Source organism: Rattus rattus, chromosome 1 (genome assembly GCF_011064425.1).
Source record: "Rattus rattus isolate New Zealand chromosome 1, Rrattus_CSIRO_v1, whole genome shotgun sequence".
Classification (NCBI taxonomy): domain Eukaryota; kingdom Metazoa; phylum Chordata; class Mammalia; order Rodentia; family Muridae; genus Rattus; species Rattus rattus.
In genome coordinates, this window is record NC_046154.1 from 148,255,983 (window position 1) to 148,283,803 (window position 27,821).

General features: G+C 44.9%; 1 protein-coding gene across 1 annotated transcript; it reads right to left on the minus strand.

Moving 5' to 3' along the window:
* Window positions 1-27,821, minus strand: Lactb2 (lactamase beta 2). The gene is made up of 7 exons (XM_032906803.1): window positions 27,596-27,821; window positions 24,348-24,511; window positions 21,793-21,919; window positions 13,198-13,376; window positions 4,377-4,525; window positions 1,526-1,607; window positions 1-997 (listed from the first exon to the last, which is right to left on the minus strand). Exons 1-7 carry the CDS (start codon window positions 27,715-27,717, stop codon window positions 954-956), a joined length of 867 nt encoding a protein of 288 aa, XP_032762694.1. The 5' UTR covers window positions 27,718-27,821; the 3' UTR covers window positions 1-953.

Below are 27,821 nucleotides of genomic sequence, written 5' to 3' on the forward strand. Positions count from 1 at the left end.
TTTCAAGTTAGTCTATTTAATATTTTTTAATGATCAACTTATGCATTGTTTATGGGATACCATTATAAGAAAATAAACAGCATAGAGTTGTAGAATCAATAAATGATATAATTGATAGAAAAGTGAAATAAACTTGGTATGTACAAGGTATAGACAAGGGTTGAAGAAAAGAAATGAGTATGCAGATATCCGTGCTGTGATTGAAGTAGCTAAAGAAAACAGTATTACTGGCAAATGCTAACAAATAACTGTGGGGTGTGAATTGGTGGCCCCCACACACTCCTGAGTTTGAATGCTTGGCTCACAGGAGTGGCACTGTTAGGAGGTGGCCTCCTTGGAGGAAGTGCGTCACTGTGGGGGTGGGCTCTGGAGGTCTCCTCCTTCGCTCAGGCTCCACCACATGTGGGGAGAGCTTCCTCTTGGCTTCCTGTAGAAGACAGTCTCTTTTTGACTGCCTTTGGATCAAGATGTAGAACTCTCAGCTCTTTCTCCAGCACCATTGATAGAAAGCCTGGATGCTGCCATGCTTGCCCACCTTGATGATAATGGACGGAACCTCTGAAACTGGAGCCTGCTCCAATTAAATGTTTTTCTTGTTAGAGTTGCCTTGGATGGTATTTTTACTGCACTAGAAACTCTAAGACAATAACCAAACTCTATAAAGTATTAACTGGTTTGAATTATTCAACATTTATTACCCTTAAGTAACCACTGTACTTAATCCCTAGGAAAGTGATAAAGTGCTAGATTCTGAATTTCTGGTAAAACCTTCCAAGACCAAGGTTAGATCAGTATCCTGTCCTACATACATAAAACGTAATTTACATATTTCACAAAGGTGTTAAAAGTTATTTTCAAAGTTGTACATTTGATATTTTCTATAAATACGTAATTTATAGCTAAAAGAAAATACCATCTTCTAAAAGCAAAACGAGAACTTTATTGATCTGAAACTAAAGGGAGGCTCTCCATTTCTTGGCAGGACTTGCGATGGAAACTGTAGGAAAAGAAACAGAGAGTAAAAACAAGATATAAGTATATCACTGGATTTCAAATTCTTTTATAGTAAGAAAAGGTGCACCTTCCATAAAAGAATTTTGTTGATGACGATAAAGTAGTTTCTTCTTGTAGGTAAACACATGGCTGGGGCTTCTAGACAAAATTCAAGCTTTGACTCACTTCTTGATTTTAAGGACTCGACTGCCTGATTTGACAAGTTCATCTACCCTTAGGAAATAGCTATCGAGCTCCTACTTTACTGTTTCTGACTTCACTGTTTCTATCAGCTTACGACCGTGCCTGTCCTCACGTCCCACAGCCAGTGTCCTTGGCCTTGGCATCCAGGAGAGGGCTGTCCTCCCAGGCACCGAGTCACTATGGCGCAGGGCGTGGACCCTACTTCTCCACCGAATGTGGTATTTAAGGAGACCTCAGATGAGCACTGTTCTACCTAAAAACAAACTCAAGCACCTGCACACGTTTAAATGCTGGTAGAAAGTGCATTAAAGTTCAGAAGGATACGTACATATTTTCCCATCTTTCTCTAGTTTCCTCAAGTGAAGCAAGAGATTATGCTCCGCCATCTTATGTAAATTCTCTGGAACGTTCTGAAAGGAGAAAGGATAACGGAGTCTTAGTTCTAAATACTTAATTGTTTAGAATCTTTAAAGCAAGACACAGCAGAGAAGAAGTTAACCTGAGCACACTACACTGCTAACCTAAGTCAGGCTGAGGCTCGGCTGACAGCCTTCCTACCTACAGCCCCACCCCGGCACATAAACTGGGAGAGCACAGGAAATCCAGGCACTCAGGAGCTGGAGGCAGGACGGCCACATGTTCAAGGTCATCCTTGGCCACTGTGAGTTTGAAACCAGCTTGTCATAATGAGATCCTGCCTCAAAAAAAGCAAAAATCAAATAAAAAATATAATACCAGCGTAAGCAATTTCTACCTTGAAAATGGTCTTGTTTTAGAATACTATTCTCTTATGTTTCTATAGATAAAATAGTTAAATGCCACAAATTTTGTTCACTATGGAATTCCTAGTGTTTAGCATACTGACACTCAGTAGAAACTCATTAATATTTATAAACAAGGAGTGAGTGTAAAGATTTAGTTCTGCATAATCGTAAATTGGCTTTATGCTCTTTTGGGTATATGATATCTGTATCTTATGACTTACAGCTTTCCTTTACTCTTGGATAAAATAATGTAATATTGACATGTTTCAATAAGGAGAAATTTCATTTTATTATTTAAATAAGGATTACAGTTCTGAAGCCAATTTTCTTGACTAAACTCACTTTGTCTGTGGCCTAGTTAGTTTTAATTGTCATGGTGACACAGTCCAGAGACATGGGACAGTAGAGGGTCAGTTGAAGAACTGCCTAAATCAGACTGTCCTGCAGGTGTGACTGTGGACAGTGTCTTGATTATTAATTGATCTAGAAGGGTCCAGCTTACTGTGAGGGGCACCATGCCTAGGCTTCTGTGTCTAGCACGACTCCATTTCTCTTCCAATCTGGCCTAGAAAGTGCTTACTCCTCCTTTAGATAAAACCCATCACTCTGTATCTTCTCTACGTAAAACTGACGTCAAATTTTGTGTCAGCATATGGTGTATAGAACCTGAAGGTAGGAGTGAAAAATATATGACTTGGATATTCCCAATGCTCCAACACGTGGGCCTTTGGAGTACTGGAGTGTTCTGGACTAAAGTACTCAACCTATAAAAACCATGTAGCGTGTATGGAGGTAATGGTCACGACAACCTGTCTTCACTAATCCTTGGATCCATTGAAGCCAAAGGCTTGTGCTTATGTATGTATTTCTGCACACACTGTAGCATGTGACTTATCAAATATTTAACGAGTGCTGAATGACTTACTCACTCTAGGCTGTCAGTCCACACGCAGGAGGTGTATATACAGTACCTCTGTGTACGCACAGAACACACTCCTGCTCTGTGTGTGCACAGGACACACTCCTGCTCTGTGTTTATAGAGAACACACTCCTGCTCTGTGTGCGCACAGGACACACTCCTGCTCTGTGTGCGCACAGGACACACTCCTGCTCTGTGTGCGCACAGGACACACTCCTGCTCTGTGTGTGCACAGAACACACTCCTGCTCTGTGTGTGCACAGAACACACTCATGGATGAAGAAGCACTGTTTGTTTAGGCATGAGCAGTTATGTAAGGAGTAAGCTGTGACAGGGTAGAGAGTTTTGCTGGCTGTTCTTAGGTTAGGGAAAGAAAGCCCTCAGTGTAGCAGTGTATAGGTTAGAGTGGCTACACACTAGTATTAGAGAGGTAATGAGCTCTTACACACAACTTTTAAGCTTTTTTTAGTGTGTGTGCACGCACACACATGCATACTGAAGCTACATGTTGACCTCGGGTATTTTACTTGATTGCTTTCCACCTTATGTTTTGAAAAAGGCTCCCTCAGTGACTCTAGAGCTCATGGATTCTTTGTCCCCAGCACTGGCACATAATATGACTTTTACCTGATGGAAATGGAATCTGTCCTCATGGGTGCACTGTGGGCACTCTAGTGACCGACCTATCTCTCAGTCCCAAAGAAAGAAAGTACTTGTATTAATTTTTCCAACGAGCTTTTCTCCTAGTAGTGCCAGGAATCCCAACCCAGAGGGTTGAATATGCTAGGCTGGCTAACTCTACTCCTGAGTCACCCCACCCGTCCCATCAGAGGTGACTGTCACCTATCATCTTTGTCTGCAGAGGTGAGGCACAGTGGAGTGTGACTTAGCAGTCTGCAGGGTACCCTAGGGTAGCCTCTAACTGGGTAAGTGCTGAGGCTGTGTGTGCTACTGTGTCCACCCTGGAGGGACTTGTAAAACTACTGAGCTACTCTAGCTGCACGGCAGACACTCGCTTTGCTAAAACCCGGAGCAACATTAACTGAGCCACACAGTGGGGCAGGAATGTGCCCAGAGGCCACACTGAGTCTGGAGTCCTTCCTGTAGAAAGGGTTCTATTCATGCGTTTTGATGCACATGTTCCCATTATTAGGCTACAATTTCCCATTGCTATGACCCTCAGGTGTTCTTTACTTTGTTTTTGCTTTAAGGTCACTCTCTTTGTCACCAGGTAACCAAGAGGGCTGGATGTCATTACAAACTAGGCAGGGCAGCTCTGGTGGAGTCACGTGTGGTTACAGTGGCTCAGCATGGCCACCTTCACTCTCTCTCTAGACACTTCTCTCTCCTAGCTGTTGGTCGTAGGTGTAGACAGCTGGCAGTACTTAGAGAATGAAAACGCTGGTACACCTGGGATGTATGCAGTTTACCGCCCCGCTTACTCAAGTGCACTGTACTAAAGAGTAGCCGTGCACAGATAAGATCTAAGACTCACCTTGTAAATCATCTTCCTGAGTTCGCTCACTGAGAATGATTCCTCGAGGTTATCACGGAATAAGGTGATAATTTGTTCTTCTCGGTTATTTCGGTGAGAAATATATTCCAGAATTTTAGCTTCGGCATTATGGATCACTGGGCCATGTCCTGAATTAAAAGAGGAATACAAATTAGTGAGACCATATAAGAAACACGAAGAAAAAGCTGAGCTACTCTACTTAAACATAGTTCATACGCTCACTAAAAAGCACTCTAAGTGCACACATATTCGTTGCCCGGAAAGAGCACAGGTCTAGCACATGAAGACTGCACACAGGGCCTTCCGTTGGGCCTGTCACAGAGAGTGATGGGAGGAGGTCTCCAGATTCCCACCTCTCCCTGAGGATCGGCCATGCTAAGGTTGCAGCAGAGGAAGAGGCAGCTCAGCTCAGTAGTGCAGCCACTCCGACTGCCGAGACTCCTCTTGTAAACAATTCTCACCCCTGCTCCTGTAAGCAACCCTGATAAACTCATTGGCTTACCGTAGAGAGACATTAAAGTAGAAAGGGGAGGGGTATTTGGGAAGAAGAAAGGGATCAGTGGGGATGGAAGGGGTATAAGAAATGTATTGGGTAAAAATAATCAATATTTATTGATTATTTTAAATATTTAATCCCTTCCACAGGTATGTGTGTCTGTGAATGGGTACATGGGTGCCTATAGAGCCAGAGAGGATAACTGGCTCTTTCTGGAGATGGTGTCACGGGTTCTTGGGAGCCACTAGACTGGGACTGGAACGTCCATCACTGAAAGAGCAGCACACACTCTTAACCACTGAGCCCTCTCTCCAGCCCTCAAACACACTACATAAGCCTATGGAAATGTCATAAGGAAACTGAGTATTATGTATAATTAACGTATGCTAATAAAAAGCACTACATTACAGACAGCCTGGGGAAAAATTAAGCTTTGATGGCAACAATGAAAAATTGTGTATAATGCCAAAAACCTTTAGCAAATTATATCAAATGAAAATATTATTATGTTCCTTAAAATACAAGATTGATTTAGCAATAGCATATGCACTCACACAGTAGCCACGGTAATAGCGGGTAACACATAAGTGCTCACCAGGCGCTCGACATTGTTTCTCATACATGAAGTACCCTGTGCTTACAAGGATCCCATGAGGTAGGTACTCTTACCACCCACAGGGAAGGAACATAACCTGCCTACAGCTATATAGCTAACAAGGGTGGAGCTGAGATTCCCACTAGGCAGTTCTAACCACTATGGGTGCGTCTTAACTGGCGCAGCGAGCTTACTAACAAAAGAGTGAGAAAGTACACAAAAGCAGGCTACGGCCCACAGTAGAACTGAAAGCTTACAGCCAATGCAGCAGCTCAGAACTTGCGACAACCCAGATGCAGTTCCACTGAGAATGCCTGCTCTTTAAACAGTGCATGCAGCATGGTGCAGAAGTCCACAAAAGGGACATTTAAAATGTTTGAGAACAAAGCATCCAGCAGCAGGCTAACCTAGGATCACATGACCAACACTGGACTTTGCTTTGTGACAGGCTGTCCTTTCTTATCCCTGTGAGGAAAAGTGTGAGTGTCTCTGACCTGTTCCTGCAGCTGTGCAGTCATGACATCCCTGCTTTACAGAGCTTTGTTAAGCACAGATATAAAGGCCTCTGTGTGATACCTGCAGGGATGCAGTCTTTACTATATGGTAACTATGGTGACAGCATAATTTACATAAAAACTGCGTCCTTGCTAACAATACAAGAGGTTTACTGGGTGAGAACACTCCAAGACCCTTTGTAGGGAGCCTTCTCGGTCTCTAGCTCACGAGGGCCCAAGCAGCTGCTCCTTGTATTACAGAGAGCCCTAAGTGCCTACTCTGCCCATGTCATGGTATTACACATGGCAGCCACATGGTGCATTTACTATTCCTGAGCATGGAGAGCTCATGGGAGACTGCAGGTGAGCTGACAGATCTTCCCATAGCTGTTTTGTTAGGAGCAAGTTAGATAACTAAGTAATTCCCCCTTCCCTCTGGGACTCTAGCTGGATTCCTCCTCGGCTCCTGTGACAGAAAGAACATCCACACTGTAACCAGTGCAGTGACATCTGACATATAACAGTTTCCTCTTCTGGAGATCAGATACGTACCAGTTCACAGTTACTATGGAAACGTGCATATCAACACTGTGAGTTAAAAGAGTTCAGAGGACAAGTGTTACCCAAGGTTTGACAGCTAAAATGTTGTTTATGAGAGAAGTCAGAGTGAGCTAATAAAGACGACAGACATTGAGGCATCTTCCTGTCCCCACGTAACCTTGCTTTGTTGCAACACTTTTGTCAACAGCTGTGTGGATGCTGAAGAAAACGCCTTACAGAAAACTCTATGGAGCGGAGGAACCTAGAGATGGTGTGGAGCGGCCAGCAGGAGCTCCGCCTCTTTAGCTTCCTGGGTGAGAAGTCAGGGTAACAGACCCAACTGCACTGAAGGAAAAGGAAGACAGGAGCCTGGACACTAAGAAAGAGGTAAGGACTTGTAAGACGCACGGACAGACACACAGGGAAGGGGCAGTCCTGATGTCAGCAGACTGGCAGGCCCAGCTGTAGGACAGATCCACAATTTACCGTAGGGATCTGGTGTGACTGAGACGTCTATGTTTTAGCCGATGGAGAAGCATCGGTCCACATTTTGAAGTGCTACAGCCCAGGGCAGTCTTGAGAGGGGCTTCCTGCTTGAGAATGAGCTATACCGGTGATGTCACAGTACATTCAGTGATGTCACAGCAGGATTTCCAAGACCCGTCCCCCTAAGAAGACCCTGTGGCCAGAAAACAGCCTTTCCATGTCAGAGTATGGCACAGTTTAAGAATCCCGAAGCTGTGCAGACCATGTCAGGTTACAGAGGAAACGTCAGGGTAAGAGCAGACTATCAGCAGGACCCGAGGCCTGCAACAGACTAAGTCACTGCCGTTCACATGAGCTTGTTATCACCCAGTGATGTGATCCTTTACAGAGTTCCCATTGCATTTCGAGCATGAACTAAAGCAATCCGCATCTCTTCAGGAGAAGTCACACAACAGCTATCAAAGCTCTACACTGAAAAGTCAGAGAGGAAGCCAGGTAGTGGTGGCACACAGCTTTAATCCCAGCATTCAGAAGGCGGAGGCAGGCAGATTTCGAGGCCAGCAGAGTTCGAGGCCAGCTTGGTCTACAGAAGGAGTTCTAGGTCAGCCAAGGTTACACAGAGAAACCTGGTCTCAAAAAACCAAAAAAACAAAACAAAACAAAACAAAAAAACAAAAACAAAAACAAAAACCAAAAACAAACAAACAAAACCAGAGAGGAGCTGGTAAGCTGGCTCAGTGCTCACTGGATAGTGGCACGTGACGTTAAGCCTGATAACCTGAGTTGAAGCCCCGGAGCCCACATGGTGGAAGGAGAGAACCAACCCCTGAAAGTTGTCCTCTGACCTCCACTTGTGTCACACACACACACACACACACACACACACACACACACACACACGAATGTAAAGAAACATAGAAAATCCATAGATTTAGATGAAATAAGCAAATTAAGTGCCCCAACATCTTAAAGTAAGAGTAAGTCACACCCAAGACTGATAAATTGAAGGAACAGTTCAGAGAGTAGTGAGTTCAGAGAGGACAGGACTGCAGCCACAGAACTGCCTTTCTATTTATTACAAGTGCATCCTATTGGGAACTAACTGAATTCGCCAGAATACTGAGATTAAAGTAGTGAAGATGTTACTATATATTGAAAACTACACTTATTACAAGCTCGTACTATTGGGAACTAACAGAATTTGCCAAGATCTGAGATTCCACTAGTGAACATTTTGTTATATCTTGAAACGTGCACTTATTACAAGTCTGTTCATGAAAATGTTGCTATATCTTGAAAAGGAGAGTTATTACAAGCACGTCCTATTGGGAACTAACTGAATTTGTCAAGAAGTTTAGATTATATTCGTGAAAATTTTTCTATATTTTGTAAAGTACACTTATCACAAGCATGTCCTATTGGGAACTAACTGAATTCGCCAAGTAACTGAGATTCTGTTCGTGAAATTTTGCTAAACCTTTAAAGGATAAGGTTCCCAAACTCTCAGCCAAACTAACCAAAAGGAGGAGAAAAGGATTTAACACAATTGAACACCAAAAAGAGAATACTGCAGGAGACTCCTGAACTTCAGATCACTGCACAGGATTCTGTAAATTCAGTCTGTTAAACTGGAACATCAAAAAGAAATGGATGAGTTTTCTAGTATATGTGACGTATCGACATTGAAACGAGAAGATAGAAACAAGCAAACATCTGTAGTGGGGAATAGGACTGAAGGACCACCATGGGCCTCCACAAAGAGGAGTCCAGCACCGGAATTCACGGCCGCAGAGCACCAGACGGTTAAGGAAAGAGGACCAATGATTCTCAGACTGTCCCACAAGGCAGAGGAGACCCAGGATGCTCATCTAGTGTTGCCTTGCTCCTGGTGTTGTTGGACAACGATCCAACAACAAAGGCAACAAGGCCCATGTCCTTGATGAATGTCTCATCAGAAGAAAGCAAGCTGACAAAATTCAGCGCCCTTCATGACAAAAGCTCTTCAGAATGCAGGCCGGGAGCATAATAAAGGCAATTATGACAGGTCTAGTGGCTAACCCACACACTGGGGAAAACAAAGCACGTCCTCTAAATTCAAGACCCTACTCTAATTCAATGCAGTCATTGAATTCTTTTGTTTGTTTGGTTTTTAGAAAGACTGGGTGTCTCTGTGTAGATTTGCCTGTCCTGAAACTCCCACTATGGAGCAGGCTGGCCTTGAACTCACAGAGATACGCCTGCCTCTGCCTTCCAAGTGCTGGGACTGAAGGCATAGCAGCACCACCTCCAGCTGGCCACAGTGTTTGAATTCTTAGCTGGGTCAGTAAGCAAAGAGAAAGCTATGCAGGTGAGATTTGAATGTGACATTCCCACAGGCTTGTCCTGTGAGCTCTGGTCTCCAGCTAGTGCTGCTTTCCTCGGGAGCACGAAGGATCTTTCAGAGGTGGGCTATGGAGCAGGAATCAGTCACTAGGAGGTGCCCCAGCCATTTATGGCTCATGGTTCTTGGCACCTTCTGCTTCCCAGGTGTGACTATTCTCTGCTGTACAGTCGTGTACGGGGAGGAGCTGGTATGTCAATAAAGATGGCAGAAGCCAATCGCTGGTCGAAGATACAGAGGTGGGATTTCCGGGTCCCAGGAGGAAGAGGAGGCCACCCCCGTGCCCCACCTCCAGCCGGGCTTTTCAGAGAGGAGGACAGGCGCCGTGTAAGGCCAACTAGAACCCATGGCGCTTCCGGGAAGAACAGCTGTTGGCAGCTTAGTAAAGCCAAAGGAAAGGAACTGGCGGAACTCTCGGGAAACGCCAGCTGGCAACATGGCCGCAGCTGTTCTCCGAGCATAGCCGGGATCTCGGGGAGAGCTCCCAAGAAAGAGTAAGCGTGTTATAAAATTACCCGCAACATGTTCTGGCTGCCATGGACTGAGTTGGCCCACTAGGTCTTCCCTGCCTTGATGGCCTAAAACCCTCTACAACTAGAAGTCAAAATAAGTCTTTATCTCTTGTTTCTGCCAGGTACCATGGTCCCAGTGCAACAAGTAAGTATGTGAAAGAACATGCAAACGTAAAGGAGGACCCCGCTTACCCTCCCTCGAAGACAATACGGATCAGATAAATAACCAGGAAAACAATCTCCTTCACAGTAACCGCTTCCCTGCTCTCGGTTGACAAAAACAGCAGCAGCAGCAGCAGCAGCAGCAGCAGCAGCAGCAGCAGCAGCAGCAGCAGCAGCAGCAAAAAGACAACAAAAACACACCAAACCCTAGGAATAAACCTAACGGAAGACATGAAAGATCTCTATAATGAAAACTATAAAGCACTGTAGAAATAACTGGAAAAAGATAGAAATCTGTGTTCATGGATTGGCAGAGTTAATACTGTGAAAACAGCCATATTACCCAAAATGGTAAACAGATTCAGTGCAAATCCCCATCAAAATTCTGATAACATCTTTTATCTAACCCGAAGGCATAGTTATCAAGATTATTAACAAAAGACCCAAATAATCAAAGCAACTTTGAGCAATGCTGGATAGTATCATAGTATCTGATTTCAAACTACACTGCAGAGCTACTGCAGACAAAAGGTTTGGTTCTAACACAAAGCTTGGCACCCAGCCTCACCCCAAAGTGAAGCCCATAGCTGTGCTTCGAAGGCAAACAATGTTGTGAAGGCAGCCGCTCAGCAAGCAGTGTGGGAACCTGGACGGTACACACATGTGAAATGAAACAAAATACCAGGCTCTCACTTTGTACCAAAAAACAAAACAAAGGTAAAAAACCAAACCATACTACCCCAAATGGATCAAGGAAGGATCTTGTTGTATAACTTGGACCTTTGAAACCACTCAAGTTAAACATGGGGCAAATAGTTTAAAAGGAAAACATGGAGAGACGTCTGAAAAGGACTCTACAGCTTGAAAAAATGGGCAAGAACTGATGAAGAGGTGAGATTAGAAACCTCTGTGGCAGCTGGGCAGTGGGGCGCACACCTTTATTCCAGCACCTGGGAGGCAGAGGCAGGTGGATCTCTGAGTTTGAGGCCAACCTGGTCTACAGAGTGAGTTCCAGGACATCCAGGGCTTCAGAGAGAAGCCCCGTCTCAAGAACAAATAAACCCTGCCAATAAGGGAGCAATCAGTGGAGTGAGGAAAGCCTGCAGACTGAGAGGAACTCGCCAGCCACTGATCTGGCACGGGTTGGATTAGTCAATTTCTTAATATCTCTCATATGTACACACACACACACACACACACACACACACACACACACACTATAAAAACACCAAAAGAATAATGCAGTCAGTGGGAAAATGAATTGCCCTAGTTAGCATCTGCTGTTGTTACTGAAGCTAGCCTTGAATTTATAGTAATTTATCATGTAATCCTCCTACCTTAAGTACTAGGTTGCAGCACAAATCATACCCAAAACTGCCTCAAAGAAGCAATTTTCAAAAAAGGTACAAATAGCTAATACATGAAAAGAATATTTAATACTGTCAGCCACCAGAGAAATGCAAATCCAGACTACATTGAGATTTTAGTTCATTCCAGTCAGAAGCACTATCTTCAGAAAACAAAAACAAAAATAAAAATGAGAAATGCTAGTTAGGATATAGGGAAAGAGAACCTTTAAACACTGCTAATGAAACTACAAATTGGTATGATAAATACAGAAATAAGCAAGATGGTTCCCCATGAAATGAAAAACAGAGCTGGGATATAGCTTGAAGGTAGTGTACTTGCTTATCATGTACAAGTCCCTGGGTTCCATCCTCAATACTGTAAGACAAAGCCAACCAACTAACCAACTACCAGCCAAGCAACCCAACTGAACCCAAATGAGCCAACCAAACAACCAACTCCAGTGAACCAACCAACTCAATATAACCAACCAACCAACCAACCAACCAACCAACCAACCAAACCAACCAACCAAACCAACCAAACCAACCAACCAACCAACCAAACCAAACCAAACCAACCCAACCAAACAAACCAACCAACCCAACCAACCAACCAACCAACCCAATCAAACCAACCCAACCAACCACCAACCAACCAACCAAACAAACAAACCAACCAAATATATCAAACCAACCCAATCAACTAACCAAACCAACCAACCAACCAACCAAACCAACCAAATATACCAACCCAACCAAACCAAACCAACCAACCAACCAAACCAAACCAACCACCCAAACCAACCAACCAACCAACCAACCAACCAACCAACCAAACCAACCACACCAACCAACCAAACAAACCAACCAAACCAACCAACCAACCAAACCAACCAACCAACCAACCAACCAACCAACCAACCAACCAAACCAACCAACCAACTAACCAACCAACAGCCAACCAACTTGCAAACAGTACTATCGCTTGATCTAGGTGTACTACTGTTGGCTATACCCAAAGAAACTAACAGTTTCGTGCAAGAGCCATACCTAAATGCTTCCTGTGTCCTGGTGGAAGCTAAGTTGAGTAAGGCAGGGCGTAAATGTCCATGTTATCCTGGCTCTAATTGCAATAGCAAGTTCTTTAAAGAGCCTAAGTGCTTGTCAATGCATGAAGAAAGTAAAAAGTACTTATATACAACAACATTATTATTCTATAAAGAGTGAAATATTATCTTCTGGAGAATGGATGGATCATTATGTCAAAGTCAACTATCACGTTTCACTCTTATGTAGAATCTAGATGTAAAAAAAAAGGCACTGAGGGGGTCTGGAGAGATTGTTCAGAACATGTATGACTGTTACAGAAGAAAGTCTGGAGGGATGATGGCTTACAGGGTCAGAACATGTACAACTGCTACAGAAGATTTAGGTTCATTTTCTGCACGCAAGCCTGCAGCTCCAGTTCTAGGGGACCTGACACCCTCTTCCGACCTCCATGTGCACTGCACTAATACGCACGCCCTAAAACAAATATTATAAAAAAATAAAATCTTTAAGAAATGGAAGTTGCAGATTAGAACAGTGACGGGATAATATGCAGGCAAGTCCGCTCAAGGTCTGCTGTATAATACATGCATGGAAATGCCATCACAAAACCTAGCACTCAGTTAGTATATGCGAATACAAAACCTCCATGCTCTCTATTTCAACTCAGAGGTAAGTCAAATGGACACTCCTTATCATGGGAAAAGAATGGTTTACTAGACCAAAGGACATCACTCACCTGGATATATAATGTTGGCTTTGACTTTTAGTAAGTCTTTTAGGGAGTTCATGTAATCAGAGAGGTCTTCAAATATCGTTGTCCCTTCTCCTAGGATGCAATCCCCAGAAAAGATGGCATTTTCCTCTTCCAGGAGTAAAGCCATGTGATCATCAGTGTGGCCAGGAGTGTATAAAACTCTAGGCAAGAACACACATTATAAACCATAAGTCAACAAGTATGAACTCTTACACTTGGGCAAAATGTTGAGAAGTGAATAACTCGGTCACTGTAGACAAGACATCAACACATGCTGACAAGCAGGGGATTAACTTCCCCAGGGGCTGCTTGTGGAAAGCTGACTCCAGACAAAAATCTCCTATTATTAGATCATGTTTCTTATCCAGAAGTGCACATTTAATAACATATTTTTCTTATAAATAAGATGATTACAATAAAGTTGAAAACATGAAAATAGAAAAAAGAAAAATCAAGATTACTCAGAAACAATACTTTTAGCTAAGAATATAGCCTTTCAATTTTGTATACTAACAATTAAAAAACAACACTGCAGGCTTTGAAGTTTTCACTTATTTCATTGTATTTCTCTACATTATTAAATTTTCTACAGGTAAATACATAAGCTCTCTACATAATAGCTGGCATAATGCTACATTTCAAAATTAAATTTTACTCTAATAGTATTATATAAACATTTTAAAGAAACATTCTTAAATATATGTTTCCACATATTTTTTTAAGTAAGTGTAGAGGCTGGAGAGATGGCTTAGCAGTCAGGAGTGCCTGTTGCTCTCCAAGAGGATCCAGCACTCACTGGATTACAGTGCAACTCTGATCCAGGGAACCCAATGCCCTCTTCTGGCCTCTGCTGGCGCCAGGCATGCATACAGTACACATACATACATGAAAATAAAACACTCAAACAGATTTGAAAACATTAAACAAGGGGTTGGGGATTTAGCTCAGTGGTAGAGCACTTGCCTAGCAAGCGCAAGGCCCTGGGTTCAGTCCCCAGCTCTGGGAAAAAAAAAAAAAAAAAAAAAAAAAAGAAAAGAAAACATCAAACAAAGTGCCAATTAATGTTAAGAGTATTTGTAGCCATATAAGTATTTAAAACAACGTGCTATAGAAACAAAGATAAACAAGCCTTTAGAAGAAAGTAAAAGCCTTAACCAAGTCTAATTATGGATATATAGAACCTGACTTATGCTTTTCTTTGGCCACTAATTTGGTTGCCTGAACTCTAACCTCTCATCCATGCTCCTGTATGCAATCCTATATACACGCATGCACGCATGCATGCACAGACTGGTAGCTGGGATGGAGAGAAGATATGGAGGGAGGGGACTAGTTGGCAGGAGGAAAGGATCAGCACAATGGAACAGGAAACGAGAGAGGACAGATGATGTAAGAGGGTGAATATGAAATTATATACATGGGTGTAAATGTCATAATGAAACCCAGGGTGACCTGTAATTAATATTTGGTAACAAATACCCCTTAAACTTACAAACTGATTATGAACCTATTACCAGTCATGAGACAAATGTCTTTAAGAGCTTTTATTTATATTAAGTTTTGTAGCCATACCAATAGTAAATGAAGAGCTAAGTCTAAATAATTTGTTCGGCAAAGCATCTCTTCATGCGCCAAGAGCCACTCCAACAGCCACATGAAGGTTTAACCGTCTGCGCTGGGGCACTTTCCCTGTTTTCCTGGTGCACCGTGAACCGCACTTGCACTCTGTGGGTCGCGTCTTGTTTTACTTGTTTACCATTCAGGCTCTGGACCTGCAGGACCCTTCTTACTTTCTGCTGTCTACTTGCAGTTCTCAGCTCTCGGTGGCATCCAGTTTTACAACACAGCTTTTCCATGTCGTGGCACTGGCTCAGCCGCTTGTAGTTAATGCACGTCTAACGCTGACACAGCTCTGGGGCGGGTACTACCTTTCCGTCTTACACGAGAGAATCACAGAAGACAGCAGTAAATGCTGATAAATACTGCTCAAACTTAATTTTATTTATAAGAGAATAACTCAATTACCCTTTTCTGCCTGACTTAGATTGATTTATAGGTTCTTGAAATATTTTAAATAAAACTCTCAATAATGACCTATTTAGGGGAATAGGGCAAATATAACTGCATATTTACATTTAATACTTAGGGACTCAATATAGGTTTTGGTTAAAGACAGTAGAGTGCACATCTACATACCCTTCTCCTTCTAAACCCCCAGAGAAGGTGTTTGTTTTGTTTTTGGTAAAGATGTAACCCCAAGAGGGATGAAAAGAACATACGGAGACCGCAGCTAAAAGACAGCAGGTGACAAGGGAGTCAGCAGTCACCACACGGCTGAGAGCTAACCAGTCAGGGAGAGCCAAGCATCAACTAGATTACTGGAAGACGTCCCCGAAGGCTAAGGAGTCGGGTATCAGCAATCTGGAAGGAGAGGGGGCACTGGGGGAAAGGTGGTTAAAACAATATTGGGAACACATTTAACAAATATCCAGGCTGTGACTGTAGCTCAGTTCGGGTAGAACATGTGAATGTGGAGGCTCTGGACTCAGTCCTCCATACCAAAATCCCCAACAAAAACCCAATCAGAATTGACACCTGTCACATACATGAGTGAGTGTTATTCTTTGGTCTGTCTGACAAGTACCCAAAGCCGGTTGACGGAACATTAAGACTTTTTAAACCTCATTGAGTATAAAACCATCAGCAAGAAAAAAAAAAAAGAAATGTCAACCAAACCCCAAACTAGGCTGGTGGGGAGGCGGGACAGAGAGTGCGGGACAGAGAGTGCGGGACAGAGAGTGCGGGACAAAGCAGCACAGCCCAGGTGCCCAGGTGTAGTGGAGAGTACGTGGTGGGTGGACACTGAGGGGTGGGCGGAGACTGCGGGCAATGAGTGACGCTCTGACCAAACAGCCAGACTGTTAGTAGGTCAACCACGGGAACAGGGAGAGAAGCACTCACACGCAACCTCGAGACAGTTTTCTAGAATTGAAAGCCCTATTTCCAGACTAAACTGTCCTATTTGGGGTTGACCAAGATCCTATGGTGAGAACTTTGGTCAGGGTCCCATGAGTTCTTTATTTTTTTTTTAAATTGTTCTAGTGCCCACAGCATTCAAAGCACAGGGTAGGAGTCCCTAGAGCTTGGCTTGCAGGGGGCTGAGCCATTATGCGGGTGATGGGAACCATCCCAGATCAGCTGCAAGAGCAGCAGGTGCTCTAACCGCTGAACTGCCTCTCCAACCTCCAGTTCTTCCAACGACAGGGCTAGGGGCAGGCTACTTTGAAGCATGGCACCTCCGGCATATGGTGTGGGCAAGGTAGAGGGCATGAGGGAGAACAGAAGGAGCAGGCCCAATGCCATCTTCCCCTTAACTCGTTTTCAAACCCAGGGATTCGCTGCCTTTCCTGAGGCACCAGCTTCATACTCAGGTAAAGGTAGCCTCACTTTGATGGAAGTCTAAGCAGAGGCCGGCAGAATTCCCTAGGCTGACGCCCTAGCTCCTGTGTGGTCACACTTCCCTGTGTCTACACCAAACAGCACGAAAGTAGGTAGCTCCCCGGTACTCTGGGTCTCTGATTCTGAAGACTCGACTGCCTCATAAAAACATTAAGCTATTTTTTCAATCTGTCTTTGTCAATTCTATTTTCCAACCTAGCCAGGGGCTCTAGGAAGATGGAGGACACCTCCCTGCTATGCTGGCTTGGCCTGACCCTGAGCTTCCTGTGTTCTGGTGGAAGGTAAGTTGAGTAAGGCAGGTCAGCAGAAATGCTCTGAGTGACAGCAAAGCCCTCCATATCTCATCTGGGCCTTGGCGTCGGCAATGATCTGGTCAAGCTGGGCTGGTGGAAATCTCCTTATGACTGGGTTCCTCTTAGTCACTTCCCAGGTGCTGATCCTCAGCTTGTGTCCCACTGGTCCTCAGTAAGCTGTGGCGGAGCCCAACCCCTCTCTTCCACGGTGAGACCCCCACAGGAATGGTCCCTGCTTCTATGTTCATGGCTCCCTTAAAGTAATGCTTGTCCACATTAACAAAGGTCATGAGTGGGTTTCTCTTTATCAGGACATAGAACTGCAAACGCATTAAGCATTTAACTGGAATTTCAGGAAAGGGTAAGAAGGACCTCCACATCTAATCCTCTACACCCCAGCACAGGAAAGAATAGATAACAAACAAGTTCGGGACTCGGAAAGGCCTGTTTTATCAAATATATGTATAATAATTAAGGTTAAACATTTAATTTCAGAAACACGATCATTTATGATAAAAGCATTTAAAATCCTTTCAAATACACTGTACATCACAGCCTGTAGCCATCTTGCTGGGTAACACACCAAAGCTTCTTACTTCTACCTATAATGTGGAACTCATCCAGCAGATCTTAAACCAAGTTAGGTTTTAATTTTCCAAGGTCTTGTGCATGCCAGTCACTCCGGGAGTGACATCCCAGCCTAGAGTTGCATTTTCAAAGACACACTTAGATATGGAAGGGCTCAACAATTCACTCCATTTTCAGAAGTCACTGACATGAGTTTTCCAAAGGAAGTGGGTGCAGTAAAGCTGGGGGTCCCAGGAAGTTCCAGCATTGGGGGAGAATGAAGGTGGTTTGGAGTGACAGTGCCGGAGGCCTGCAGGAAAGCCATGCAGACACGAAGCACACCAGGAGTTAGGGGCTCAGAGGGAAGATGCATCTGGAAGCTATGGCCGAGGGAATCCACATTACACAACCTGGAAGACCTGTGTAACCAGAGTTGAATTACTGGAAGGTACACAGAAAACTGCCCAAGAGGACCATGGGTAACTGCAGGAGAAGGGTAAGTAAGCGTGGTTTACCAGCTGGTTCAGTTATATACAGTGCCTATTCTTGTAATGATGTAACCACTGAAGAAGTAGCCCCTCTCTCCTCCTTCTGCTTTTACTCCACCCACACACTTTATTTTTTCAAGGCAAAGTTTTGCTGCATAGCCCTGGCTGTCTTGCAACTTACTCTGTAGACCAGGCTGGCCTCAAACTCAGTTCCAACTGTTCATGCCCCTCCTCCCGTTCTGGGATTAAAAGCATTCCTTACCACCATCTTGCTCCTCTCCCTTTCATAAAGCATCAGGCATTTCCTCAATGTCCTTTCCATGAGGACCTTCTCCTGGTCTTACCTTCCAACATGCTCCATCCTGTCTGGACCAGCTTTTCTCTAATCAGTCAACCCTCTCCTGTCACTTTTACGTGGGCCTTCCCACACCACTGCTGACTTTTAAATAAATTTTATTCTAACAAATTTTTACTCTGTGTCTTTGAAGAATCTTGACTAGTATATTACCCAACTCATTAGTACTATTACAAAGTAGTAACAGATAAATTAGCAAACAGAATGAAAACACATTGAGTCAATAAAATATAGAAAAGTTCAAGTGTTTCAGTACTGTACAAATGCAGAGACACACTGAAGCAATGGAGAAAACCAACAAGCTATCTCTTTAGAATTTGTAGGACATTTGACAAATTAGCTATTAAATAACAGTATTTAAGAAAATGAAATAAGTCAGAGTTCCTCCTTTGCCAAAAAATAAAAATTAACCAAATCTTTAATATTAAATATTGTAACTATAAAGGCTATAAAAAGCTGGGTATGGTAGTATACGCCTTTAGTCCCAGAATGTGGGAGGCAGGGGCAGGGGCAGGGGCAGGGGCAGGCGGGCAGAGAGGCGGAGGCAGAGGCAGAGGCATAGAGGAAGAGAGGCAGAGGCAGAGGAGGGGGCGGAGGCGGGGGCGGGAGCGGATCTCTATGAGTTTGAGGCCAGCCTGGTCTATAGAGTGAGTTCCAGGACAGCCAGGATTACAGAGAGAAACCCTGTCGTCAAGATCAAAAAAGAAGACTGCTTGGAGGACATACTGGCAGAGCTTTTTCTGCTTCCTATTTGCAGACCAGGATGTAGGCCCTCTGTTGTCCTGGCCTCTATGCCTTTGCTCTGCCATCTTGGACTCTAACCCCCTGAAAACAAGCTGAGTTACATGTTTTCTTCTAACTTGCCGTGGCCATACTGTTGTCACAGCAAGAGAAAAAGACAATGCTTATTCCCCTTTAGTATTACGAGAAAATTCAGTCAACTACCTACCTATCTGTTATATATTTTGTTGTTATTGGTTTTGTTTTTCCTGTAGCACTAGGAATTAAAGAGGCAGAGGCCGCTTAGACGCTCAGCAAATACCATGCTGCTGAGCCGTGTGTGTGTGTGTGTGTGTGTGTGTGTGTGTGTGTGTGTGTGCGCGCGCGTGCGCATGTGTTTGCACAGGTGTGTTATTTTTAAGAAACCTACCCCAAGCTAGCTGTATATAAATTATAGCAGTCAGTTTTAAAACTGGCACCTTGGCACATAGAGGACACTGGTTTGGAAGAGTGCAGTGGACACTCATTTCATTCCCCCTTCACGTTCAACAGTGTGCCGCTTGCCTACTTAGACACTACTTGTAGGAACTCAGTGCCTTCCATGTGCAGGCCCTCATGAGGATATAAAGGTGAACCTGGACTATCCCTACTGTCTTAGTTTGGGTTTCATTGCTGTGAAGGGACACCATGACCAAGACAACTCTTACAGAGGCAAACATTAAATTGCGGCTGGCTTACAGGTTCATAGGTTTAGTCCACTATCATCATGGTGGGAAGCATGGCACAATGTGTGCAGATGTGGTGCTGGAGAAGCTGAGGGTTCTAGGCCGACTTGAGCATATATAGGAGACTTCAAAGCCCTGCCTCCATAGTGACACACTTCCTCTAACAAGGCCTCACCTACTCCAGAAAGGCCACACCTCCTAATAGTGCCGCTTCCCAGGGGCCAAGCACATTCGCCCAGCACGCCTGTGTAGGAAGATGACTAGCTAATTACCAGTGCCACTTACTTCTTCTCTTGGGCATGAAGTTAAACTATATGACCCCGAGTCTCTACAATCAGGTATGAAACATGACTGAACGTATAGCTAATGCAACAGGAACCTACAACATGAAAACTATGACAAACCTTCTTGTTCTTTTTATGTACTGTACTGAGTTCCCTGTGTGGACCTTGGAAGCCAAGTGCAGAGGAGTATGGAATCACAAGATCAAAGCCACCCACAGCCCAGGTCCACTGAGCACCTGGTGGCCACTCACAAACCAGGAAGCTTTTGTTTGACGTCATGTGCCTGAGAAATGTCTTTGCTATTTGAACCACTGAGTTCCTGATTAGCTAGTTGTGGCAACTGGCATTAATTAGCCACCACTGTGCCTTGTCAGAGCTGAGACGACACCTACTCACATACACAGAGTGCTTTAACGAAACAGCAAGAACTGTATGAGACCTGGAGAGAGGAAGTAATTCTGCTCAGAAGGGATTCAAAATCATTGGTGAACTGGGAAGTACCTTTTACCAGGAGAAAGGCCTGTGAAGGGATCGAGGCCCAGGGAAAGGGAAGACAAAGACAAAGGCGGATGGACGCGCATGCCACAGGGATCTACACACAGTTCATCTGCCGTGAGAAGAGTAGATGGAGCTAAGACCAGAGATGTTGTTTGGGGCTAGACCATGGAACTGTGAGGACAGTAAACATCTTGTGGCTGGCAGGAATCAGCAAAGGTTCGAGTGACGGGGGTACAGAGAAGACCAGACAGGGGAAGGCTGGAGACAGCCGGTTAGGAAGGCTGCCAAAGCAGGAGGCAGGGGAAGGGACAGTGCCAGCGAGTGCTTTGTCTTAATTGTTTTTAATTACATGTTTATTTATATGTGGGTGCTGGGTTGGGGCATGGTGTCTATGGAGGTAGGAGGACATCTTCTGGGAGCTGGTTCTCTCCTTCTATTATGTACCCTGAGTGACTCAACGCAGGTCATCAATCTTAGTAGCAAATGTTTTTACTCACTGAGCATCTTGGGCCCCTGACTTTTGAGGCAAAATCTGATTTTGATGAGGGGTCAGGGAAAGGGAAAGGTGAAAAACAGTTAAAAGTTAGAAAGTAATCCTGCATAATGTCCCAGTGCGGAGAGCAGTGGGCAGGAACAGACGAGGAGGCAGAGGACTGCCATTAGTTCAGCTTCAGAAAATCAGAGCAGGAAACACTTTATCTCTGAAACAGGTCGACCCAGGGTGAGAACATTGAGAAAATCCTACAATGAGGTTCAGGTAGTCCCCTGATTCACCCACGGAGGAAATGTTAACTTTTAAAATAAATACATTTGCTGTTTTGAGACAGGGTCTTCTGCTGTAACCAAGCCGACCTGGAGTTTATTAGGCAGCACTGACTGGCCTCGAACTCATGGCAGCACTCCTGACTCAGCCTCCCACGTTGATGAGCAATCGTGCTTGCGCCCAGTCTTTTCAAGTTTGTATTTCTGAACAGTGGAATTTAAACAACACAAGAACAATCAGAGAGCTGATGGAGTGAAGGGTCCTCGTTTTCTGGTTTTGCAAGCAAGCCCTTTCTTGCCCTTTTCTGAGAGCTCAGTGTGTCATATTTCTTCTGTACTCATGATTCTTCGCACATACAGGCAGACATCCCTGTACAACCCTTTATAGCACGTGTGCACAGCTGTAGGTCAGGGCTGTTTACTTACCTGAGCGTGGCTCCCTCAGTCTTGACCAAGTCTCCATCTTCTATATAGACATAGTGCTGTTCTCCACTTCCTATAATTTCTTCTTTCTGAGGATTCCGTCGAAGTTTTTTGATGCAATAAGTGGCATCTAGTCATAAAACGTGTATATATATTAGGTCATACTCTGAATAGTTCATCTTTTTAAGAGACCAGCCCTCGCACAGGCGACACCCACTAATGGCTGCATAAAACCCTAGCATCAGGACGACAGGACAACAGAATTAAAGCATTGTATCTCTGTGATGGAACCAGGTCACATAAAAGCTGCTATGACTTTCTAGTCATTTCTATTCTGTTGTCCTTCATAATCTCAGCTAGCTTTTGACTCCGGGAGGTTACAGGGAGACAATCTGATAGAGCGTGAGCACCTTTCTCTAGGGGCCTGCTTAACAGTGAGCAAGTCATGGCGTCATGGCAGTCCTCAACAGTAAGGCCACTGCGCTGTGAGTGCTCACAGGGGTCCCAGAGACTCTAACCCTGAAAGTTAAGATACAAGACTGCTCATCAGTGGAAAGAAAACCAATGCTTTACCACTCAGCAGTGTCAGCCATTTCACCAGGACAGCAGCTACAGTGGATAAAGGCAACAGTCGGACATAGCTGGGAGAGTGAAACTGTCAAACGGAATGAAGACCATAGTGGATATTCCTGGAGCTGAAGAGACAGCTCAGCCAGGAGAGGACTGGGGATGGGGCAGCAGCTGAGACATGACTTACACAACAAGCAGGGTGGGTAAAGACAGGCGAGAGCTGGTGGGGAGAGGAGCAGCATTAGGAGAGGTCTGGGAAATGTGTGTGCTGTGGCTGTGACAATGCTGCCATCTTGTCTAATGAAAACTCTGTCTGGGAAGGATGGAGAAAGTTGTATAGGTGAGATGGTTCGGCTGACAGGAGAGTGGATGTTAAACTTGGCCACTGTGGCCACTAGACAGTTTTTAGTAAGATCTGTGACAGTATTAACAGGACGGTCAATATGGCAGCTCTAAGTGGTGGGGGTGGAAGTGGGAGTGGGGGTGGGGGTAGGGGTGGGGGTGGGGGTGGGTGGAGATCAAACAGAACCTGGACGGGATAGCTGCCCACAGTCCAACTGGATGTTATAAAGGTTAGGGCAGCGGTGCTGAGAACAGAGGGAGAAATTACGTTTGCAAGTTATACTGACTTTTTCCCCTCTTCCGAGACAGGGTTTCTCTGTGTCGCCCTGGATGTCCTAGAACTCCCTCTGTAGACCAGGCTGGCCTTGAACTCAGAGATCCATTTGCCTCTGACTCCCAAGTTCTGTGAGTAAAGGTGTGATTCATACTGACTGTTTTTACTTTGAAGATTTTGTTTTTACTTATATGCTAATGTAATGTATGCTAAATGTGTGTAATGACCACAGGGCCCAGAAGGCACCGTCTGATCCTCTGGAGCCAGAGTCACAGGTGGTTGTGAACTGCCTGACATAGGTTCATCATGCTGCGACCCAAACTCAGGTTCTCTGGAAGGCTAGGACACACTTTAACCACTGAATAAAATCTCTGGCCCTAAACTGGTTGGTTTTGAAAAAAGTCTATGGCCTATTAAAAATACACATAGCTTAAAAAAATACAAGTAGCCAGCACTGGGAATTACTGGAGCCATACCTGCCCTACCAGCAACTAAACAGTAAAATAACACGAAGAAGACAACTACAGCACAACGGGAAGGAACAAGCGTAGCCACTGGGGGTGCAGGGGAGAACCACGCAGAAGCAGAGCGCCTCGGAACCATTTGGATGCCAAACTAAGTCTGTGCACAGGCCCAGAAGGGCAGACAGCAGCAAGATCTTTCTCAAAAACAGGACTAACATTTTAGTAGCTATAAAGAGCTTTGTCAAATTTCTCTTCTACTTTCTTTGTATCATCTGAATGGTAATTATGCAATTTTTTTTTTTTTTGTAGAACCTAGAACTTTTTCTCTCGGGAAATCCCAAAGGTAACTTTATGCAGTGCTTTCAGGGTGTCTGTATTTGACTGTCATCTCTCACGTGGGGTCCGGTATGGGACTCCTGACACACAGCAGGAGCCTGGATGGTCAATGGCTGCCTTAGTCTAAGACTGTGATGGCAGAGTAAAGGATGAAGAGGACAGGAAAGGCGTCAGTGCTAAGTAGGTGTCAGGGAGAGAGAACTATCGAGATACTGACACAGTGCTTGGATCTCTTAGCAGCTGTCGCAGAGCTGCCTTACGGCCTCAGGTGGTCTGCTTGGGAACAGACACTAACAGCATCAACCTTCCAGTCCCCTGGGAAGTGTTCGGTGCAGCACCTGATGGACAGGAAGTGCTCAGCAGCTGTGAAAGGCGGGGCTGCGCTGGTCAGAGCCTAAAGCTTAGCTTCATCACTGGCCAAAGGGAGAAAGGAGTTGAAGGAAAAGTTTCCCATGTCACCTTTGCTAAAATCGACAGTATTCATGCTGTATCAATTAAAAAACATCAATATAGTCAAAGGCTTAAACTATAAATGATTTCTCAAGCGTAGCTAACCATGGTTTTCTGCTTACCGTTACTGATGTTTTTACAAATGTCTACGATGCCTCCAGAATGATCTTGGTGCCAGTGAGTCACCAGGATTTCCTGGATTGCGGTGTCAAACTCAACCAAGGCCTGCTTTAAACAGCTGATATATTCTGGAACTGACGGCTCTCCCGTGTCAATGAGGATCCTCCTACAAACGACAGGGAGGACGATCATGTCGGAACCTGTGACTCACATTAGCTTTCCTTTACGTAGATAACGTGCATCAAATTAAAGAAAATACGAACTTTTGCTTTGAACATATTGCTTCAGTTTAAAGCAGTATTTTCCTGTAAGGAAGTTCTTGGAAAGAAACTATGGCTAAATGTAAATGTGAACTGCGGTCGGAAGGGCCTCGGGCACCCGAGTAGCAGTTACAGTTCACACAGCACCATTAGGAGCTCTTTCTCAGGCCTTTTGTCTTACATTCGGAGGTTAAATGACTTGCCTAGGGTTACTCTGCAGTAAAATGGTAGGATCAGCATTCACTCTGATACGCTGACACCAGAGTATGTGCTCTTATGAATTCTGCCCACCAAATGGGTTATAAATCCAAGGACTAGAATTTATCACACCCTTACAGACATGTGGTCTTAGCTGTGGATGAGACAGCATGTGCTGGTTGTTGTTAAGCTCATGCTGCTTTAGTAAATTGCAGGCTGTACATTCTCCTCCTATAACCATAGCTTCACCAGCTCTGAGATGGTAGCTAGGTTTCCAGTTCCAGGCACAGCATTCCTCTTGTTGAGTGGCTTTACACCCACAGATAAACACCCCTCATCGAGCAAACTGCTCTTCTCCACAGACAGGGACCACGACAGAAACCACAACCAATGGAGACAGAGTCCTGGAGCCCAGCCCCACGCAACCACGGCAGGCTCAGGGAACACTGTGGAAGACAGAGTGGGAAGACTGTAGGAGCTTCCCGTGAGGAAACGTCAGAGCTACACCTCACAAAGTCTCACCACTTAACCACCCAAACACGGGCTGAACAAAGGTGACACCAATAGCCATGAACAACTGGTTGAGGAAAGCCCATGAGGCTTCAGCCCAACAGAACTATAGGCAAGTGAGGAGAGCTGGGCACCGAGAGGTGGTCTTCTCCAGGGAAGAAAACATTAACTGGCTGTCCAGTGCCAGGCAGCCTGAAAACGCACATACGAGTATATTACAGAAACTGAACAGATTATACTTAGGAGTACACAGGTGTATATATATACATATATGCATGCTATAACGATTAGTGAAAAAAGAGGCCATGACTTTGAAAGACAGTGGGGACGGGTATGTGGGAGGGGGGGGAGAAAAAGAGTAGAAGGAGGGGGAGGGAAGAGGAAGAAGAAGAGGAGGAGGTGGTGGTGGTTACAGATGGCAAATTAGAGACATTTTGGAGGGAAGATGAGACGGCATGGGCCACTCTAGCTATGGCAACAGAAATGGCCGCTGGTCATATTTTGTGCAGTCAAGAAGTGGAAAGGAGGGTGGACAAATTCTTGGTGCTCTGTTTGCATTTTCTTTTTACAAATTCAGTTTAGGTCTTGAGTACACGGTGTGTTCTTGCTGTTCAGAGAAGGGCTTCCTATCTTGGGGAAATCTTTCTTGAAATTCCCTCTAAAAGTTTATATTCTAGGTAAATCCAATAAAGTCGACGGTCACGACTACTTATCAGAAGAAGTCAGGAGCAAGCAGGTGAGAGGGCTCAGCAGTAAGGGTGCTTGCTGTCAAGCCAGACAACCAGTGTGATCCTCAGGGTCAACAGGGTGAGAGGAAAACAACTGCGCCCTGTACGTTATCTTCTGATTTCAATGGTCCAGTCATGGTGTGTGAGAGAGCTTGCCCGAGAGCACACATCGCACAAGCGCGTGTGTGCGCCTAAGGTAGGATCGCGTTCAGAGGAGTGCAGAGCTCTGATAAAGATGGAGAGTGAGAGAACAGCAGCTCGAGAGCATGTTGTTAGCGAGGAGGGACTGGTCAATGAGCCCCAACGTTAGCAGAGACAGAAGCATAAAAATCCCATTGAGGTCAACAATACAGCACCGCCTATAACCTTAGACCTCTTTGTGAGGTGGAACACACAAGTCTTGGAACATCTGATTTGGACCCAGGAAACGTTTGTCTCTAATCACCCTTTAGTTTGAGTAGCACCATCAGCACATTAATGATTTCGGTGTTACTGATTAAATATTCTATAGAAATAAAATTATCACTTAAGTAGAATATGTGATTCCACTGGACATTCCTGCTTAGTAACTATTCATCTTAGTAGTTTCTTAATCCGATTTTCATAGGAACACAGCCATCGATTTTTAATCCTCGAAGAAAAGCAGGCTGTGTTGAATTTATTGGGACCGTCTGCAACCTTCAGCAGGGCATTCTCCAGGGTTTTTCAGACTATCTGCAATTTCTGGCTTAGGAGCTGACTTCAGTATGAGTTTAAAATGACACAGAGAAGAGACTGCCGTGGGCCGAGGAAGTACAGCTCAGACTACACTCTAGCGGTTAGGCGCTCTGCTGCTAAACGAGTGCAGGAAGCCTAAAGGTCTGGCACTTTACCCTGGCCTTATTCACTCTGGGCTTGACCTGTTATGTCTACTTGGAATTCTTCCATTTCCCAATAGTCACATGCTTGTAAATGTCCTTTACTCTAGAAGGGTAAATTAATAGGGACTTGAAATGCAAACGAGCTATGCTTGTCATACACGACCAGAAGGAAAAGGAAAATGAGTTACTCTCCCCTATACACAGGCTGGGGTGCTCTTTTGGGTTTAGATTTGGGTTGAAATGGAAGAAACTTCTGCCCTCTACTGTAAGAGAATGGATTCAGCATAGTGAATAGCTTTCACGATGGGAGGCTCTGGGCAAAACAAAATCGAAGAAGCAAATACTGTAAACTTTTGGGGGACTGGGAATAAGGGCCTTGCTATACGACCCAATCAAGCCTGAAACTGACTATGCAGACTAGGATGGCCTCGAACTTGGGGCGACCCCTCTGCTTCTGCATTCTAAATACTGGGTTTCAAGTGTGCACCAACACACAGGCTCCCTTAAACTCACTGAGTCACCTCCTGCAGGCAGCAGAACAGCAAGTAAACCGGATTCAGCCGTGGGAAGCCTGTGCTTTTCTTATGTTCTCCGCTCTCCGCGGAGCTCGGGGGCTCGCTGGGGGCTAGCCTGGTCTCTCGCTGCCTCCGGGTCACGCGAGTGTGTGAGCCGGGGGTTCAGGGGTGGCGTTTACCTGCTGCCGGTTCCCACCAGGTACGTGTTGGTGCCTTGCAGGGTCATGGGACCCGGGTTACAGCCCAGCACGCGCACCACCCGACTGGACAGCTGCTCGATGCGCTGCAGAGCGGCAGCCATTTCTACCTCGGTGACCGCCGGCGCCTAAATTTTAAGTCACTCGGCCAGCAGCGGCCCCAGGCAGGGAGGGCTTGGGCGGCGGTCACGTGACACCGCACCGATCA